The sequence below is a fragment of the Megachile rotundata genome, chromosome 11 (genome assembly GCF_050947335.1).
Source record: "Megachile rotundata isolate GNS110a chromosome 11, iyMegRotu1, whole genome shotgun sequence".
Classification (NCBI taxonomy): domain Eukaryota; kingdom Metazoa; phylum Arthropoda; class Insecta; order Hymenoptera; family Megachilidae; genus Megachile; species Megachile rotundata.
The window spans coordinates 13,663,740-13,683,357 of record NC_134993.1 but is presented as its reverse complement, the minus strand read 5'-3'; the positions used below and the strand labels follow the sequence as shown (position 1 = coordinate 13,683,357).

The 19,618-nt window shown below is 31.1% G+C and overlaps 3 protein-coding genes across 6 annotated transcripts; 1 reads left to right on the top strand and 2 right to left on the bottom strand.

Annotated features, from left to right (window-relative positions):
- Positions 1-66: 66 nt before the first annotated feature.
- On the top strand, positions 67-4,019 carry LOC100881191 (ATP-dependent DNA helicase DDX11). 2 transcript variants are annotated; one of them, XR_001095007.2, is made up of 7 exons: positions 67-1,005; positions 1,076-1,552; positions 1,617-2,161; positions 2,241-2,464; positions 2,536-2,715; positions 2,904-2,992; positions 3,077-3,216. XR_001095007.2 is itself a non-coding variant. In XM_003700585.3 (7 exons), exons 1-7 carry the CDS (start codon positions 311-313, stop codon positions 3,323-3,325), a joined length of 2,586 nt encoding a protein of 861 aa, XP_003700633.2. In that variant the 5' UTR covers positions 93-310; the 3' UTR covers positions 3,326-4,019. The 2 variants fall into 2 exon arrangements, 1 of the variants encoding a protein (XP_003700633.2); XM_003700585.3 differs by having other exon boundaries at positions 93-1,005; positions 2,777-2,992; positions 3,077-4,019.
- On the bottom strand, positions 3,413-5,420 carry LOC100875930 (galactose mutarotase). Of its 2 annotated transcripts, XM_076537136.1 has the most exons (10): positions 5,322-5,420; positions 5,224-5,250; positions 4,978-5,160; positions 4,755-4,903; positions 4,462-4,689; positions 4,241-4,405; positions 4,079-4,179; positions 3,905-4,013; positions 3,624-3,827; positions 3,413-3,553 (listed from the first exon to the last, which is right to left on the bottom strand). In XM_076537136.1, the coding sequence occupies exons 1-10, from the start codon at positions 5,404-5,406 to the stop codon at positions 3,461-3,463; spliced, it is 1,344 nt and encodes a 447-aa protein (XP_076393251.1). In that variant the 5' UTR covers positions 5,407-5,420; the 3' UTR covers positions 3,413-3,460. The 2 variants fall into 2 exon arrangements, with proteins under 2 accessions (XP_076393251.1, XP_003700589.2); XM_003700541.3 differs by having other exon boundaries at positions 5,224-5,340.
- A 1,181-nt stretch (positions 5,421-6,601) lies between these two features.
- On the bottom strand, positions 6,602-19,285 carry LOC100876041 (mitogen-activated protein kinase kinase kinase 10). 2 transcript variants are annotated; one of them, XM_012279130.2, is made up of 14 exons: positions 18,510-19,285; positions 18,147-18,369; positions 17,611-17,845; positions 17,310-17,527; positions 16,884-17,224; positions 16,612-16,792; positions 16,365-16,513; positions 16,123-16,295; positions 15,591-15,837; positions 15,396-15,515; positions 14,718-14,915; positions 10,578-10,989; positions 10,174-10,509; positions 6,602-10,107 (listed from the first exon to the last, which is right to left on the bottom strand). In XM_012279130.2, exons 2-14 carry the CDS (start codon positions 18,335-18,337, stop codon positions 9,381-9,383), a joined length of 3,528 nt encoding a protein of 1,175 aa, XP_012134520.1. In that variant the 5' UTR covers positions 18,338-18,369; positions 18,510-19,285; the 3' UTR covers positions 6,602-9,380. The 2 variants fall into 2 exon arrangements, with proteins under 2 accessions (XP_012134520.1, XP_076393250.1); XM_076537135.1 differs by having other exon boundaries at positions 18,898-19,285.
- Positions 19,286-19,618: the final 333 nt, after the last annotated feature.

The following is a 19,618-nucleotide window of genomic DNA, read 5'->3' as shown; positions in this document are numbered from 1 at the left end:
GCTACAACACGCATGTCAGTTGCTGTTGGATACGAACTCCACTAAAACCAATCGTAACTCATATGCGCAGAATGAACCTATTTCATTGAATGGTGAGGATAACCTCTCATTGAATGAAATTTTGTATACACGAGAAGTTGGACACATTTCTGAACTATTTCAGCATTTACTAACTTCACATGCCTTGTTCGATTGTGTTCGTTTGAATTTAAAAGTCAATGACATTTAAGTAATCCAAACACAACAATTGTGATATGTCTGATATTGTCAAACAAGTAGTTAATATAATTTTAAATAATTAATACTCAGTATGCAAACTACTGAAGAATTCCCTTTTCCTTTTCCTCCCTATTCTATACAAGTTCAATTTATGAAAGAATTGTATAATTGTTTGGAAAATGCTAAGTTAGGAATCTTTGAGAGTCCAACAGGTACCGGTAAATCCATGTCAATTATTTGTGGTGCTCTAAAATGGCTTTTAGATCATGAAGAGTTTCAAAAGAACCAGTTGACAAAAGCGATTTCTGATTTTGAAGAAAAAATAAAAAAGTGTACTAACTCATCCACCAATTGGTTTTCTGTGCAAACTGAACAAATACAGTTAAATAGCGAAAAACAAATTCTTCAGACAAAGTTAAATAGTATTCTACAATATGAACGTAAAAAGAATGGTCTAAAAGAAACAGTTAAAAATGTGGATAAGAAAAAGAAAAGATTTGGTCCTAGTAAACCAAATCAAGGAAAAACTCAAACAGAAACTCAAACAGAAAAGAATGCACCAGTTGATGAAGATAATAAAGACACTATTATAGAAGAGGAACTACTGTTAGAAGATATAATGCAGCATTCAGAAAATTCAGAAGATGAAGACAGTGAAGAAGAAACCTTTGAAAACACTAAAATCTTTTTCTGTTCCAGAACCCATTCACAATTATCACAATTCATAAGAGAACTTAAAAAAAGTCCTTATTCAAAAAATGTATCTGTTGTTCCATTGGCATCTAGGTAGTTCATGATTTATTCCTTTAAATAAAATTTATATATTCTGTAAACTAATTCATGTACAAAATTTCAGGCAAAATTATTGTATCAATAAAAATGTAAGGAAACTAAAACATCAAAATTTGATTAATGAACAGTGTTTACAATTACAAAAAAAGAAAGCAACTGTAAAAGATGAAAAAGATGTTAAAAGAAAGAAGGTAGCAACTAGTTGCCCTTTTATGCCAGGAAATCAAGACTTACTGATAGGAGAAACATTAATAGAGATTCAAGATATTGAAGAGATTGTACAAAAAGGGGAGGACTATAAGACTTGTGCTTATTATGCAGCAAGAAAAGCTGTACCAACTGGTCAATTAATATTAGTACCATATAATTCTGTACTTCATAAAAATACTAGAATTAGTTCAGGAATTAATTTAAAAGGAAATATACTAATAATTGATGAAGCACATAATTTGCTTGAAGCTATTGAAAGAATGCACAGTGTTATGATTACAGGCAGAAATTTATTGCATTGTCATAGTCAACTTTCGCAATATCTGAAAAGGTAATGAATATTCAAATAACTTGACGATATACTATTCTAAAAGTAACGAAGATATGAATTTTAGGTTCCAAACTTTATTTTCTGCAAAAAATCTTTTATACTTAAATCAATTAAGTTTTTGTTTGAAAAAACTTTTAACTATTTTTGGTGCTACTACAAAATCAACTCCTGATGATAGTATAAGTGCAGAAACAATTTCAAAGTCCTATAAAATCGAAGAATTTGAAATAAAAACAGAAATTGATACAATAAATATATTTGAGTTGTTAAAATTTATTAAACATTCTCGATTGAGTCATAAATTGCAGAGCTTTGTAGAACAGTATGATACTAAAATAAAAGTTTGTAAACCTGATGAAAAAACATCTGGTATTAAGCATTTCTTACATTCAATTAAAACCAAAAGTTCAGAATGTACCACAGATACAGTTGCAGCTGTAGTGGAGGAAGAACAATCAAATAATCCTCTGTTATTAATAATAAGCTTCTTAGAATCTTTACAAAATAGATGTACTGACGGACGCATATTTGTTATCCCTGGTGCAACTCTTGGACAAAGTATTATAAAATTTTTTTTATTGAATCCAGCAGCACACTTTCATGATATTGGTAAACTCATAAATTTAAATATACAGGTACCACCTTTAATGATTTAGTTATTCAGTAATTAACTTATAATTATCAATAGTTCAAGACTCTAGAGCTGTAATATTAGCTGGTGGAACAATGGCACCAATGAATGAATTTACAGAACAATTATTTATAGCAGCAGGTGCTGCACCTGAAAGAATTGTTACATTTTCATGCGATCATGTAGTACCTAAAGAAAATATAATATGCTCAATTGCAACTCATGGTCCAACTGGTGTTGAATTTGAATTTAATTATCAAAATCGACAAAATATAAAATTGGTATATATTACAATATGAACAATTTTAAAATAATTAGAAGAATAGAATAAAACATCAATGATATATTTCAGATGGATGAATTAGGAAGAGCATTATTAAATGTATGTAATATTGTACCTGCTGGTATTGTAGTATTTTTACCCTCTTATAATTTTGAGGAACTGGTATATAAACACTTAGAAAAATCTGGTATCATAACAAAAATTTCTGCAAAGAAACATGTTTTTCGGGAACCCAAATCAACTTCTCAGGTATTCTATTTATTTACTCATAAGTTCAACATAAAAGTTTTTAATAAATTACAAATTCCAGGTAAATGAAATTTTGGAACAATATGCAGCTCATATAGAAAAACCACGAAGTCCACAAAATGGTTCATTGTTGTTTAGTGTAGTAGGTGGAAAATTAAGCGAAGGATTAAATTTTTCTGATAATTTAGGAAGGTGTATCATTGTGGTAGGAATGCCTTACCCAAATATTAAATCACCAGAACTCCAAGAAAAAATGAAATACTTAAATGAAAATGTTGTACGTATATATTTTGTTTATTATTATAATAAATTGAGCTGCTTGATACAATACAAATTGAATTTCATATTTTTTGTTCAATAGAAGGCAGATGCTGGTCAAAATTTATATGAAAATTCATGTATGAAGGCAGTCAATCAGTGCATTGGACGAGCAATTCGACATATTAATGATTATTCAACAGTAATATTATTAGATAAACGTTATTCTAATAAAACGAAAGCGTTACCTCAATGGATTCAACGTGCATTAATAATTCATAATAATTTTGGTAGTATGATTGGAGCTATGGCTAAATTTTTTAGTAAAAAAAAGAAAGAAGTACAAAAATAGCAAATAGTTACTACTGTATTAATTGTATGAAGACACTTTTTTATTAAAAATATTTTTACACATTACATAACAATAGATAACATTATAGTTTTTTAGAATTTAACAAGTAATTACAAATATAAAGTTGTGAACATATTACATATAATTTGCAAGACATACTTCAAATTTATATGTTAAGTCATGGCAGTAAATTTGACCAGGGTATAATATAGAACATGGGAAATGTGACTAGAAAGAATGAAGTTTATACGTTAATTGAATAAAACATTTTAATTATGTATCTAATATTTATACCTACATAATGAGTTGCATTGGGGTAGTTTTGCGGTTGTATGCTAAAAGCACAAAATTTTTTATAACGACTTCCGTGTTTTCCCAAAAGAAATTCCAATTTTTTAGGTACAGCTATTATTTTTTTATATTGTCTTTCAACTTTTGTTTCTTCCTCATCATTTTCATCACTTTGATAACTTTCATTATATTCTTCAACATCTTCACTACTCTATAATAAAATGGATATATTCATAAATTTAGATATAACTTATCTAAATGACAGAAAAACATTTAGTATATATTTACATCTTTTAATAAATCATAAGTCTCTGTAAATTCTGTAATAATGCGAGGTGGTAGATGTCCTCCGGTATAAAACTGTACTCCACGTTGATCCGAATAAATTTCTAAAACGCTATAAGTGATACATTTAAGAAATTGTATTAAATATAACGTGTACAATGTAATTTATATATATACCGTCCAGTTTTTACATGCCAAACTTTAGCAACAAATAAACTACCAGATTGTTCATTTCTTGTAACACATAAATTGTGATCATAGCCTTCTCCAGGTGGTACCTATTAATTATTTATGTGTTAAATATTATTAAGAACATGGTAATATATAATGGTTCAATACCTTTTCCATATAATCTTTTAAAACTCTTGGTATTCGGAAATCCATAACAGTACCAGCTACACCACGTATAGCACCTGTAGGAACTGGATCTGTATAATCCGCAAATGTCCAACGATCACAGTTCAATAATACTTTATGTTTTTTTAGTTCGTTTTCTCCAGCATTCTGATAAATTTTGTATACTTATTTAAGTACATACTTTTAAGCATATCATTACTTACATGTCCAGCTAAATTAAACATGGAACCATGTGATAAGTTTACTATTGTTGGTTTGGAAGTTGTTGCTCTCATACTTATACTCAATTTATTATCTGATGTTAATTTAAATCTTAGTGTAGTTAACACTGCACCTGGATAGCCTTCTTCTCCATCTTCACTTAAATAACTCATAACAACTGAGCATCCAGCAATGTATGAATCCCATACTTTACGACCAAATCCATTTGTCTAACAATAACATGGAAATGGTTTATTATTTACATATGTGTGGATAATGCTACTAATGAATTTACTCCTCCATGCAAATGGTGTCTTCCATTATAATCGTTTTTTGTTAATTCATAATCTTTGCCTCTGATAGTAATATGTCCATCTTTGATACGATTTGCACATCTTCCTAATATACATCCAATAAAGGGATTTGTTATCGGGTTCATGTATCCTATAAGATTTAAGTATACTTCAACAAAAATTGACTTAATTTATAAATGATATATGCATGAAGTTATACCATACCCTTCAGGTCATCAAAACCAAGAACAACATCAGCAGAATGGCCATATTTATCTGGACATTTTAAAGATACAATTGTAGCACCCCAAGTAATAAGAATAACTTCCATACGATTAGCATTTAGCATAGTATATGACTTTACTATTTTTGGTATAGAATCCATGAACATCGGTTCTTCTTTATTTTCTAATTATTGTAATTTATCATTAATTATTATTATGAAATGAACAAAATGACTGAGTAGTTTACCATCCCATATTTCTCCAAATATTCCTTCTGTAATAGTTACATTTTTACAATTACAGCTATGAAAATCCATACTTATTAATACAATAAAATTTAGGTACTTTTTATTGACACAATAATTTTTACTGTTTGAAAATGAAGAAGTGTAAAATATATAATTTTTTCATGTAAACAATAGAAAATCATTCTATTTTGTAATATACAATGGCAATAAATTAAAAAACGTGAGATATTTTTATTGTGTTAAGTAATAAAAGAAATTAATTTTATTTTTTGATGTTATTTGAAATGATTTATTAATAATAATAAGGCATCACCTACAATTTGTGATGCTTCAATGTTACAGTAATTGTAGTAATTAATATAATATATACTCCGGTTACTATTTATAATTTATATAATTAATATTTATAGAGTAATGTACAATGCTTGGAAAAATACATGAACTTTTCGTGTAAATCAGACACCACATTGATACAGTTTCCATTCAATTTTTGGGTTTTCACTGTTATATTTAAATCTGTTAAGTAAAAAATTGAAGACATTTGTTATTGCATTTTTTTTCAATGAAATAACGTTTTACAATTTTGTATAACAAAATGAATAATTGTTATTCTTCTTCTCATTTTATACCATCCTGTCTCTTGTTTATACATGTTAATGGTCATGCAGTACCTAATATCTTCATTTGGCAAACTATATTTACCACAGAAAACTTTGAAGTTTCTATAACTTCATATAATTGTTGTTAGAATTATATTACATAAAAGATTCCTTTTTTCAAGCTTTGGGTCTTGCATTTCATTATTTTCAAGGCGCACACCAAAGCAGTCACTTTTTACTTAAATACATGTGGAACACATTGCACTTAGCTTATTAGTAGTATTCTTATCACTATGGAGTAATTTAAAATTTAAATAAATTGCCAGTAATTATGGATTTACGGGTTGCAGTACATTCTACATCCTCTAACTTCATATATTACAAAGAAATACTGACAAAGAATTAATTCCACGAATCAAAAGAACTGTGATAACTCCTCAATATCGATTGTGTTTAAATGTGATTAGAAATAATAAAATTGTTTAGTATATTTTACAACAAATAAACATATAAAGAATAGAGGAGATAACACAGTGAATACTTTGTGTACAATAAAAGTACACTTAATAATTATCATCTTGGTCATAAGTGTCATTGTACAAATTACTAATTTATAAGCTGCATGCAATTTTAATATAATCTGAATAAGAAGATATTTACAATTTAAATTTATATTGAAAGAAACACATTCAGAACAACGATATTTGGTCACATTAACTTGCTTAACAGAAAGATAATCTAAATTTGTTAAAGGATAATTAATTTAAGTCTTGTTACATATGAATTAGAGAGAGGATTTAATGTTATTAGTATATGTGCAAAATTACTTTTTACATAGTTGTTCTGAACACTGTTTCCTCGAACATTTTTTCTAGTAGATAAACATATAGTCTATAAATGGTCTTTAATGAAATACAAAACTGAGTTTTATCTTCTTACTTTTAGCTAAAGAAGTTATAATATATAAAAAATAAATATAGCTTAGACTAGCACTGTTGGCGATCATACGCCATTACATAATTAATAGTTGATAGCTGCCTAATATTATGTTTTGTATAAGTTATTGTTACTATCAACAATTATTGATATTAATTAGCATTCTAAGACTTCATTAAATATTTCTCAATTACCTTGGAAGCATTTTCAATTTTTTTGTTGCTCTTAACGTATTAAGTACATGATACTAGCACCGCAGAATATCTTTGTACAACATAGAAAGGCATATCCATGAAATATTTGTTCTATGTCTCTAATAACATCATAAATATTTCAGTCAACTGATTAATTATCCTTAATTATATGCAAGATTTCACAAATTGAACTTTGAACTAGTATGAATTAAATAAGATGTTCAACATTATATGTAATTAATTTTTATACATGTCAGCGCCAATTTAATAGAGTATTTTGAGAAAAACACTTAACTTTGTCCATAGCATATTCAATTAATTGTTCTTTGGAAATATCTGAGTAAAGTATTTTCAATATTATCTTACATACAAAAGAAACTATTGATGACCAAAAATAATGACCTGCACGTTAAAAACATTATATTTTACATATGAAATAAATATTAGAAATTACCAAAAAATACTTTTTCAAAGCTTATCCTTTTTCCTTTTTGTAACTCTACTGTATTTTATGTACATTGAGACATATCCTACAATACTGATTATCGTTTAGGAAATCATTATAAAAAATGAAGCTATTGCTTTTTCATTCTACATGATGTAAAAGAAACAAATGAGTTATTTTGATTTCGTACAATGGCGTAGAATATACGCAACAAGTAAATAAGTTTTCAGTTTTGATTAGTTCACATAAGTTTAGTTTAAATCATTTGTTAGTTGTTATCGAACCAATAAGTTATCTATATCCACAAATAAGAAATTAAGTTTAGTTCATTTTCTCTTCATATTTGTGAAAATATGAAATATAATTCAGAATAGAAGGCTTAAAAGAATTCATTTCTTTCCTTCTTTCTAATCAACTGAAAAAAGAAAAAATATATTTGTTAAAACCTTGTATTCTGATTATACGTTAGCATCTTAAGTAAGTAAAAAATAATTTCTGGGTCATTCGTGCATTTAAAAATCTGAGAAATATTTTAAGTATACTTTACATAACGTGACCAATATAAAGGAATGTATGGACTATTCTTACATTATTAAACAAACAATAACTGTTTGATACTTGTATGTACAATGATGATTATGTATATGGAGTGTCTTCGTTTTAAAATAATTTTGTAAGTATATCACACCTTAAATAGCTACACAGTTTTTATAAGTAGACTATAATATGTTAGATACTTTTCTACAGGTACGCCAATCACTTGAATGCATACTGTTTTTACATATAAAAGAAGTGTTTACTTTTAATCATACATGGCATATAGTCTATCACGCTGGTAGCTCACAAATGCATTAAAATTTCTACTGTACAAATTTTTCACACGTGTATCTAGTGCCATGGTATTTGTATAAAAATGAAAGTATAATAAAATATTACATGAAATCTGATAAATTAATCGCAAAAAAATGCAATTCATTATAGACCTCATAAATCATAAATATTGTTGATGCAAAAAAGTACGTAGGAAAACATTGTGATAAAAAAAAACAAGTCTTATCTACTGCTTATAGTATAAAATTTGTTTACAAGTATACATACATATACTGCCACAAAGTAATGTCAAAGAAAATTGCAAACAGTTCTCTCGAATTATCATCAATGTTTTCCTGATTATATGTTTCACTTTATTACATTACAAAATATTTAATTATCAGTCACTAAAAATTTTGATGGAATGTAAATTTGCTGTTAACATTTAATCTCTAATAAATATGAGCAGATAATCAAAGGAATAATAAAGTTTCATTTCTCTAAAACAGTATTAGATAAAAACAAATCAATGAAATTCAATTCTTAATATTTAAGAAAAAAATGAAATTAATATCATTTTCAACTGTATAATATAACAAGTACGTATATATTATATACGATTTCTCTGAGAACATTAAAAATTAAAATATTTCTTTTTCTCAAATGTTTTAGTCGAGAACAATAGAAATATATAGCATTTTTACATGCTCGATGCTAACAGCAGATGCATAATGTGCGGAATGTACGAATAAAATATTTGTAATACATAAAGTAGAATTTAAATAACGTTTCATAATGGTGGATATACGATGTAGTTCTGGCATTCATAGTATTTCTACAAAACGTACATACCAGTTCTTTACCAAATTAAAAACAGTCTAATCGAATATAAGAGTCTTTTATAAGGATATCTCAGTATTATATATATATGGAATGTTAAACTCTTACTGTACTCAATGACCTGCATTAATACACGATAAAATCTTTTGCAGGAGGCAGTGCTTCGACAACGTGCATCGCTGTATTTTCTAGTTATAATGATTCAATAAACTTCTGCTGCATTATGTACTCTTTCAACTCGTACTGTTGTAATTGAATGTTACTTTCAGGATTGACCAAACTTTTTAGAGCGTAACTTTTACATTATATTCAGGATTTTAAATAAGCCAATGCTATGACAAAAATTCTCTTTCTAATTCAGAAATACTTGGTTTCCTACTTCTGTTCAATCGTCGATTAACTTGTAACGGAACAGTAGCATCTTGATTTTGACCATGCACAGGTATATCGAGTAACGTTTCTCTATGTTCACGTGAAACTCCGTCTCTATCAAAAGTTACCGGAGAAAATCGAACCCTACTTATAGAAATCTGACTGTCTTTAGCCGAAACGTAACTAGAGTCCTCAGACGTCAGAGAATCTGGCGGAGTAGGATTTGTTGGAGTACCCGAACCTGAATTGTTTTTGCTCACACTTTTATTTGGAGAATTGTACGAATAATTAGAACGTTTCAAGCTTGATCGTAATCGATTTACCACTTCCAAGTTACTCGGTCTTTCTCCAGAATTTGAATTTGAATCATGTGAATTCTGTCGCGTCAACAATTGTGAACCATAATCGTGGTTAAGCATACTTGGACTATATGTTCCTACATTGGAAATAATAGCTGAAGATCGTTGATAATAATGTCCAGGTGAATACAAGGAATAGTCATCCTCGTCTTCCAAACGAAACGTTGGATTAATATTACTCTGACTCGACGTGCTTGCGTTTGAAACATTTGATGAAGTACGATGGTGGGTATATGAAGGAAGCCTTGACACTGGCCGAGCTGGACTATTCATACTGCTCGGATTATCATAAGCATGTGGAAATTCAGAACATTCAAGCATTCTATCACTGAAAAATAAAAGTAATATTTATTATGGCTAACATAGTTCAATTTTAATATTATAAATTACTTACTGATAATCTGTAGGTACAAAATACGTTGGTTCTGGTGGTCTATAATATTCTGGTGGAACAACGGTGTACACAGGAGGTCCATAGTCTGGAAAAGGTGCAACGTTGCCCATGTATATCGTTGGTACTCTTTCCATTCTATCAACCCTTCCTGTATCGTGTGTGTACACATCTTCATTACTAGTACTACTACTCTTCCTCCTAGGGCTTGGGGTTGGTGCATTAGAGCTTGTACTGCTTGCATAATGTTGAGGTGAGTCCGTAAATCTCAGGGGTTTGTCGGGCATAACACTGGGTGGAAGACCAGGTGCTATACCACCCATGTTACTCAAAAATGGCCTATGGTACAGGTAATTGTGTTAAAGAGACCAAAATGTAACTACAAATCTAATATTATAATTTTATACCTATAATGTCTTGCTGGTCCATGATACGTGTTATGAGGATACCCACTACTTGAACTAAATTCGTAATCAGGTCCAAGATGACCAGAATTACGATTTGATCCAGTGTCTGCTTGAAACCACCATCGAGGAGGTTCATCTTCACATTCACCGAGCCGCGGATACAATCTTGGATGAATTGGAGATATGTTTGACATTCTTACATCATATCCAGTAGCTACTCCAGCTAACATAGCCGCGATATTGTATAAAACCAGCTCTATTATGCTTAACTTTGGTTTCTTCGTTTCTCCATTATAAAGAGTTGGCATTGGAACAGGCATTGGCATGATGTAAGGTCCAGTTAATCCAGGTTTCAAAGGGTAATCCGATGTTACCCAGTCAGTTGATAGATCAGGTGGTAAAGCCGGATAATCTACAAAAACAAATTTCTACAATAATAATGTTGATACTACTGTATATTCATGAAATACAAATTTAGAATAATAGAGTACAATCTTAATTTTTATTTTCCTTTTTGCAGTACTAAGTAAATCAAAATATCATGATAATTACTATTACTTTTTATCTCTTACCTTTGTACATAATCTTTAAAAGCCTTGTATTACAAGTTTACAATAACTTTAAAATAAACAGTTTAGTATAGTTACGACATGCTTACTTGTTATATTACTTATAACTAATTTGTGTATATAAGCGCAATGTGTCACATGCATCATATTAAAACACTACATGCCACATTCTTATTTTAACTATTCTTATTACTAGTGGTTCTTAGAAAGCTTTCATATTATATTCTAAAACACAATCATAAGCATAAAGCCCATATTTTGAAAGTAACTAAATTTATTGAAAAATAATGGAACTTTGAAAAATAGACAGGGTACAAAAAGAAGGGAACAAACTATATTTAAAACAATAGCCATTTATCATAATTAACTTTAAAACTTGTTCTTTTTCTCTTGATTTTAATTCGATGCAAGTACAAAATTTATATTGAAAATAAGTGTACGATAACATTAAAAAAATTGTTTTACATCGATAGTTCTTAATAAATTATATACAAAATAGGAATATAAAACAATTAATGGAGTATTTCTTTAAATGACATTGGAATTTTAGGGCAAGAAAAGGACCAAACCCAATCTTGATAGTTAGGATCCTACTGGAAGCATGCAAAAGGATTCTTTTACGCTCGATCATTGGCAAACAACAAAAAACAATGTAAAAACATTAATAGGTATAAAAAACAAACTATTATTTATTGTTTATTGCATTTTTAGTTAGTCAATTGATTAAAACAAACGTACAAAAATGAATACATTTCCTTAAAAAATATTGAAAATGCATATTTAAAACATAAATATAAGTATAAATGGACATAGACTTTTTAAGTTGATTAAATATTACCATAAACCGAGCGTAAAAATTCAGAAAACGAAAAAACAAAATTCAACGTGTCCAACTGAAAAGGTTTTATTGAAAAAATTTCTATTTCTAAATACAAGTGTGCGTGTCGCTCCATGTGTTGTATGTGACGTGCGCGAAATTTCTGAATCTAAAAAAGGTCGAAAGTCTACCATGATACAAAAAATGAAATCGCTATTAAATTGAACAGAAAATAATTAACAAAATATGAAATTAATTTAAAGGTGTTTAAGGCAATAAAGAAAAAAATACAACTCTACTTTCACACTTAAAACGTAATACTCTCTATAATAATTTTGTAATTTTGATTTTTCAAATTTCGAAATTACAATTTATACAAAAGGTACAGTTTTCTAGAAACGCTCTTAAATAAAAAAAATTAACTGTAATCCAAAACTTTTGGTTTGTAATGGCAGAAGCACATGATTTTCTTTTCACATAGTAAAGGGCTGTTAGCTCTGCTTTGTTAGAATGTTATATATTTTAGATAACATCAGAAAAGAACCAACACCAGAAAGATTGCATTTACATTTCATGTAATCATTAAATTACAGAGTTCAAAATACGAAGTTCTTATAAATTTAAATTAAATTATAAATAGCTTTTAGATTATTGCAGGGTAGCAGATTACCCTGTATTAAAATATTCTAAAATAATATATTCACTATGTAATTTGATAGACATTTGTATCGTATTAAAATTAATCAACAGAATCACCAATATACGTGGAAATGAATTTTGTTTGTTTGTTAAAAACTGGTTTAATCGACAATTCATCTATTCTTTGATAAAATTTAAAACCCTCCAAGATGGTATATAGTAATAATATATACCATTCCAAACAATTCAACCGAATAAAATTATCTTAAACACAACACTATTAATATAAAAAGATGGGAACATAGTTTTTCTTTAAATGTTTGCAACTGTACATGTGTCATTAAAACATATACTTTTATCTTGAAAATACTTCTTTCTTGGAACGTATACATTGAAATCCAACTAAGTGTTCATGCACTCGTATGAAAATAATTTTAAGCACAATCTATCCGGATACAATTTGTCAAAAAATCAAAAGAAGAAAAAGAAAGAACAAACAAAATAAAATATAATATTTAAATATAAATACGAAAAGGCACTGCCCATTTGAGATCTTTACTTTTATTACAATGGAAAAAAGTTGAAAATATCATTTACTGAGACCAGCCGTGATATGGAAAAAGAAATAAATAGGTCTCTTACAAGGTGTGAAACAGTTGCGCAACAATATAAAGAGACTTACGAGTGGGATAGATGCTTTCCTCAGAAACGCCTGCAGTAAAAAAAATATAAGATTGTTACTAAAACATATAAAACAGAAAGAAGGTGTATTCTTAAAATGCGTTTGCAAATTGTACGTTTTATATGCACATCTTTGTCCTTGCGAAATACATCACTTGTCACTTTTCTTCAAAATTTTAGGTGAGGCGTAAATAATACTATTCACATCTTCTGAACTATGGTGCGAAGGAGTATCTCTCAGTGATTCGATTAGATTTTTCTTTTGTCCATAATTAATTTGTGAATTGTAACGCTCGCAATCCTGGCTATATCCAGGCGTGTGCATGATGGAATTGATGTTGTCAATATCTTCTTCGCAACTACGCAAGTATTCGTTGCTCTTTGACTTTTGATTTAACGAGGAATCTGAATCGAAACTTCGATCTAATTGTGGAATGCGTTGTTTTAAACGGCCCTCTACACCGCTAACAGAATCGAAAGACGTAGGAGATTTTTTACACTTGTTCTCCGGAAACAAACTTAAGGAATTTTTTGAAACAGAACTGTCGTTCGAATGTTCCGAATCGAAATTACAAAGTTCTGACTCGAGGCTCTCGAAATCTATCCCTTCTCGCGAATTCGCGGTCAAGAATTTCGGCATTGCACTATTCTGATCAGAATCACGTTGACTAAATTGTGGCATAGATATCGTATTATCTAAAACATTATATTCTACTTTAACGACGGTGGTTTTATCGTCGAGAGCATCCCGACTTCCCCAAGCCCTCATTTTGTTTAACATTCTTAAAGGACTCTTAGAAATTCTTGATTTGTGCTGGGACTTTTTACCTACAGAATTCTCAGGACTTGACTCTAAGCCGTCTGTGTCACTGATCTTAATGGTAACAGAATTCTTCCGTTCTGCGCTATGTGGAGAGTTTAAAGAGCTCTTTCTTGATCCAGAAGGAGACCGAAAAAAGTCAGCGAAAGCAGCTAATCGTGATTCCGAACTATCTCTACGTTTTGATTCCTTCGACTTGCTTCTTTCGCGCTTTTTCTTCTTCACGCGTTTCGCAGTGCCAACCAAACTACACGCTACGCTCTGTACAAAATTTGAAGAATATGAGTGTTCCCAATCACCTACTATGTGTTTCTGACTTCTAGCGGATGAGGTTTTTAAAGTGTTCCTAGTATTTGATTTTGAGTAACTATCCATGACTAAGTGCTCACTAGAGAAATGAGTTTTGTGATTGTTCGCCTGTTTATTATGCAAAACCACGGACTCGTAAATATCGTTGTCCACGATAACCGAATCTTCACCTATATTGCAAGGTGGACAGCTTTCACTTTTCAGAATGTTGTTAGAATTTTCTGGAATGTTGTTATAACTATATCCTGGGTGATTGTCTATCAAATTATTTGCTGAGGAGTACAACTTTCTGGAGGAGGGGTTACCTATTTCTTGAAGAAGCGGGGAGCGATGTGCCAACAGGGCGGTACGCAGAGGTGTCTTTTCAAGATCTGGAGCAGAACGAGACCACCGCTTGCCACCTGGTGATGCAGGATTTGGTGGCTGTGTGATAATAGCCCCACGCTCGCGTTGGTGGAGTGTTGACGGTCCCCAAGTCTTACCCTTCACTCCATCTGCTGGTACTAAAGGAGGAAGACAAAAAACAAAACGCTACTCACTACGATACTGGTTTTTCCCTCCTACCCTAGACTTTTAATACACGCTTTGAAATAATAAAGGTGTTTCATGTGGTTCTTAATAATATTCTGACAGCAGTAACTCTGATAAAAGAAGTTTCTTTCAATAGAAATTTACAGTATTAAACAGATAAGAAAATTTATTAAATGACTTTACTAATATTTAAATTCCGAATTTTTCTTACAAAAAGAAAAAGAACACAACGTAAATTATATACATGTATGATCTTTAAAAAACAAAAATTTAATTATTCACACCATGCCAATATCAAGATTAAATTAAAACAACGTGTCTACAAAGCGCAAACATTGTGATCCAAATTTCTCGAAAATACTGAAAAATATCTCAGGACAAAATCATTCATACTGAACAACATGTAATTATAATTGTGAACTACTAACGAATATTTTTAATAAACTACTTACATGCTATCGCACGTAATCTTGGAATGCTAGGCGAGCCTGGAGGACTGTTAGGTCTCGATGGATTTCGCACTTTTCCTCGATCCAACGCTGTGTGTTGAACCGTTATTGTATGGCGAAAATCTATGAAAATGAAAATGTACATTGTTATTTGTATCAATTACTGGATTCACTTCTTATAAATTATAAAATACCTACCGGATGGAGCACTTATATTACTCCCCGGTTCTTTCTTATTCAATTTTAATCTCGATTTCTTGAATTTTCCACGCCTCTTGTTTGGCGTAGGAGTATTTTGTTGCTGAATTATCATTACTGTAAGTTCACGCTCTAATAAGTCTATTTCTCGGGCAGCTAATTCTTGTTCTCGCTGTCTCAAATTTTCTTCGTGTTGTCGTTGTTGTACTTGTGCTTTTGTTAATTCTTCTTCTCTACAGCGCAATTCCTAGTGAACAAAAATACACAAAAATTAAACAAACAATTTAACGAATTAAATTATTAAACAAGCAGATAACATGTTTGCTGTTAGAAATAAAAACAGTTGGTGCTTTGATGATAGCTATACGTTATCTTACCTCTTCTAACGATCTGCATGCCTTTGTATAGCATTTGAAAGAACGATTATAAATGTTATTTATAATTGTATAAGTTATGCACACAGTGATATGTTATCTTTGTATATTTATACAAAGAAATGAATTTTCATTTCTTTAAAATATAAATTATGTACCTTTTCCTTCATGCGCAATCCATGAAGAACTTGTTCGATTTCAAGTCTCCAATCTTCTTGCATCGTGTGAAACGATTCATGCGGTGTTGCTGCAAATGCACTACGTACTTCATCCAATGCTACTAGAATTTCGGCAAATCCTGGTCTTGAATGACTATCGGAAGCCCAACATGCTAAACAAGTATTTTATTTTTAAAATGACTCGTGTTTTTGAATGTTAATATTGTTATGCAATAACATACCTTCCATTAAAAACCTCCAAGGTTGAGGACAAGTCGATGGAATAGGCAATGTAAGTTTATTAACGGCAACGCCATATGCCACTGCTAAAGCATCTATTCCTTTGTAAGGAGTTTCACCAGTTAAAAGTTCCCATAAGAGCACTCCATAACTACGCATATAAAAATGGATTAGAGAAGAATAAAATAATGCATTAGCAAAGAAAATTTATTAAGGATCAAAGTGACATAGGAGGTACATCAAACTGACCTCCAAACATCACTGGCTTTACTGAAAGTACTCTTTTTAATAACCTCTGGTGCCATCCAAGCATATGTGCCTGCTGCTGACATTCGAGTTGTCTTATAAACTTCCCTTGCCAATCCAAAGTCAGTTATTTTTAAAGTTTTATATTGTAGATCATCATTTTCTATAGGTTCACTCAACAACACTATTACAAATAAAAATTTGTATATACTACAACGTATAAATATGTAAATAAAACATTTAATACACAAGTATTTGTCATGTTAACAACTTACCATTAGAACTTTTTAGGTCCCTGTGAATAAGACTTATAGGAGCTTTATTGTGAAGGTAGTCCATGCCACGAGCAATTTGTATTGCCCAATCAACAAGTACATCAGGCCTGATTTTTCTACCGCTAAGAACCCTGTTCAAACTACCACCTCGTGCGTATTCCATTACAAGACACATATTTGGCATTTTTAAACAAACTCCCTCTAATTGCACAATATTCTCATGTTTTAGTAACCAAAATAATTTTGCTTCTTGTCGAACATTTTCTAATGTTACGCTTGGCTCTTCATCTGGATCCTGGCGAGCTGCTTTCACAGCTACTTCATGCTTTTGCCAGAATCCTCTGAAATATTATACGCAACCATAAATATTACTAAATAGATCATTATAAATGTGTTATACTTAAGAGATGCAATAAAATTAAGTACCTATAAACTTTCCCAAATCCACCAACTCCTATTACTTCTTCTAATTGTAATTCTTCAAAATCAATTTCAACCGGTTGAACTTTATCAATCACCGATGAAACTCGATCAATGCTATCTGCTTCTGCAACAAAATTGGCTGGAAAAATACCAACTTTCCCATGGATTTTTCCAGTCCACCACCCTTCATCACCTGAGATTTTTGAATCCTTAGATAGAACCTAATGTATTAAATGCAACATTTGTACTTTGACATTCTACTACAAAATCATTAAGTTTCACAAATATATATGAAAAAATTTACCTCAACCGTTTCACCTCTTTGTAAAGATAATTCATCCTCGCCTTGGGCAACATAATCAAATAATGCCGTAAAAATGGTTGAACTATTATCTTGTCTCGATTGGGAAGAGGAATGTGTACCATGAGATGGACTAGTCTGTTGAGAAACAGTTCTTGCAGTACCACCACTATGCGTATCAGAAACACTACTATCAGACATATTGTTGCTGGATGAGCGTCCATACAAATATCCGTAACTAAAATACAAAAATTCAATCAACCACACTTTGACACTGTTACAAATTCATGAAAACTGACAGATTTATAAAGATAAACAATAAGATTCTTCTGCTAAGAAATGCAAAATAAATGCTACAAAACATATCACTCAACCACTCAAACACATAATACAGCTGTCTTTGCTACTAAGTCACCATTGACATAGGATAATATAGATCTCCTACAATGCGATGATGAGTGGTTGAGCATTATATTTGCTGGTCATTGTTTGTGTATCCTAGCAACAGAATCACTTTTTGTTATAAATAAGTGTTATACCTCGTGGAATGATTATTTGTTCTACTATTATGTTGATATCTTGGAGACGAATTGGCTGTGTTAGCGCTATGAGAATTAGAGGAGCCATTCTCTGGGTGAAGTAGAAACCGCTCGCTCCGATGACGAGCATCTGGTTGTCCGTGGTCCATCAAGGTAGACAAGCCCCTCGCCGATAGCCCGGCTGGCGGCATATGGCCTTACACTCTTCGTAATCTTTCCCTTTCTGGAAATTACAGCTTTTTGTCTTACAATCCTTGTGCAATATTTACCAGTCAAACCACAAATAATACAAAACACTTCTGATGTATTATTAGTTCTCTTCGAAGAAAACTGAATAAACATGTATAAGAAGTCTATATCCACCTTGTATTATTTTCCCAACACTACACACATCTTTACACATTTCACATTTGTTTTCTACATATCTCTAAAAATCATGAACAATTCACAAACGTGAAACAGTTCTTTCATTTTTCGGTAATAATTTAAATATACACACAGATTTTACAAGAAAAATGTGGGGTGAGAGGAGGTGATCGCCACCACTAACACCCCATGCATAAAAACACTTTAATCATGACCGGCATTTTGATTCGCGAGTCCGACAACAACGCGGCGCAGAATTTCTGATTTTTCTACGCGAATCACACTCCTGCCAGGAGCATTGCGATTGAAATTTCAGAAGAGTAGAAAAAAGCTCGATATGCCATAAAACCACTTTGGAGTCTCGCGTCGGGGTGTGTATACCCACAAGCCACTGTTGACGAAACCGATTCTTTTCATTGAATCGGCATTAGGAGCAGTGTACTCGGGTTGTGTGGAGTTGAAAGCGACGTGTTTGCCTCCCCGAGGACACGACGCTTCGCGTCAGCCCGCACAACGCACGATGATTCCACATTTAACGATAGAAAACCAGCCAGTACTCATAGCAATAACCTAATGGTCGCCATGTTTCGTTTGACGGCCCCACCGTTGACGTGATATATTGGATCACGATTCATAGAGAGAACGTTTGAAAGGTTGCTTTATGTCGTTGCAACTGCATAAGGTGCATTTACAACAACGCCATAAAATTTCATGTTTTGTTTGATTCTATACACTCTGTAATCCATGGAAAAGTGCATGCGCTCTTGCGACCACTGTGGTACCAAACATGTATACTCAGCGTACGGAACATTTGCCGCTTTTCTCTACGTTGTCCTAATTTAACATTACATTTATTTTTTTCCCACCATGTATATAGCCATAAAGACAGAACAATCTATAGAAAGACCTCGCATATGTCATTAAGAATTTCCTGCTTAAAGATGGTAAAGTTTGTCGAATAAAATAAGACGGATGTGGCCTCAAGCTCCACCTCGTGTACTGTGGAGTAACCGAATAAACTAACTAAACTATTTTGCAGAACAGAGCATTTGTTTTTGTAACCAAAATTCATTCGAATAAACATTTGTGTAAATATTTCTAAATTA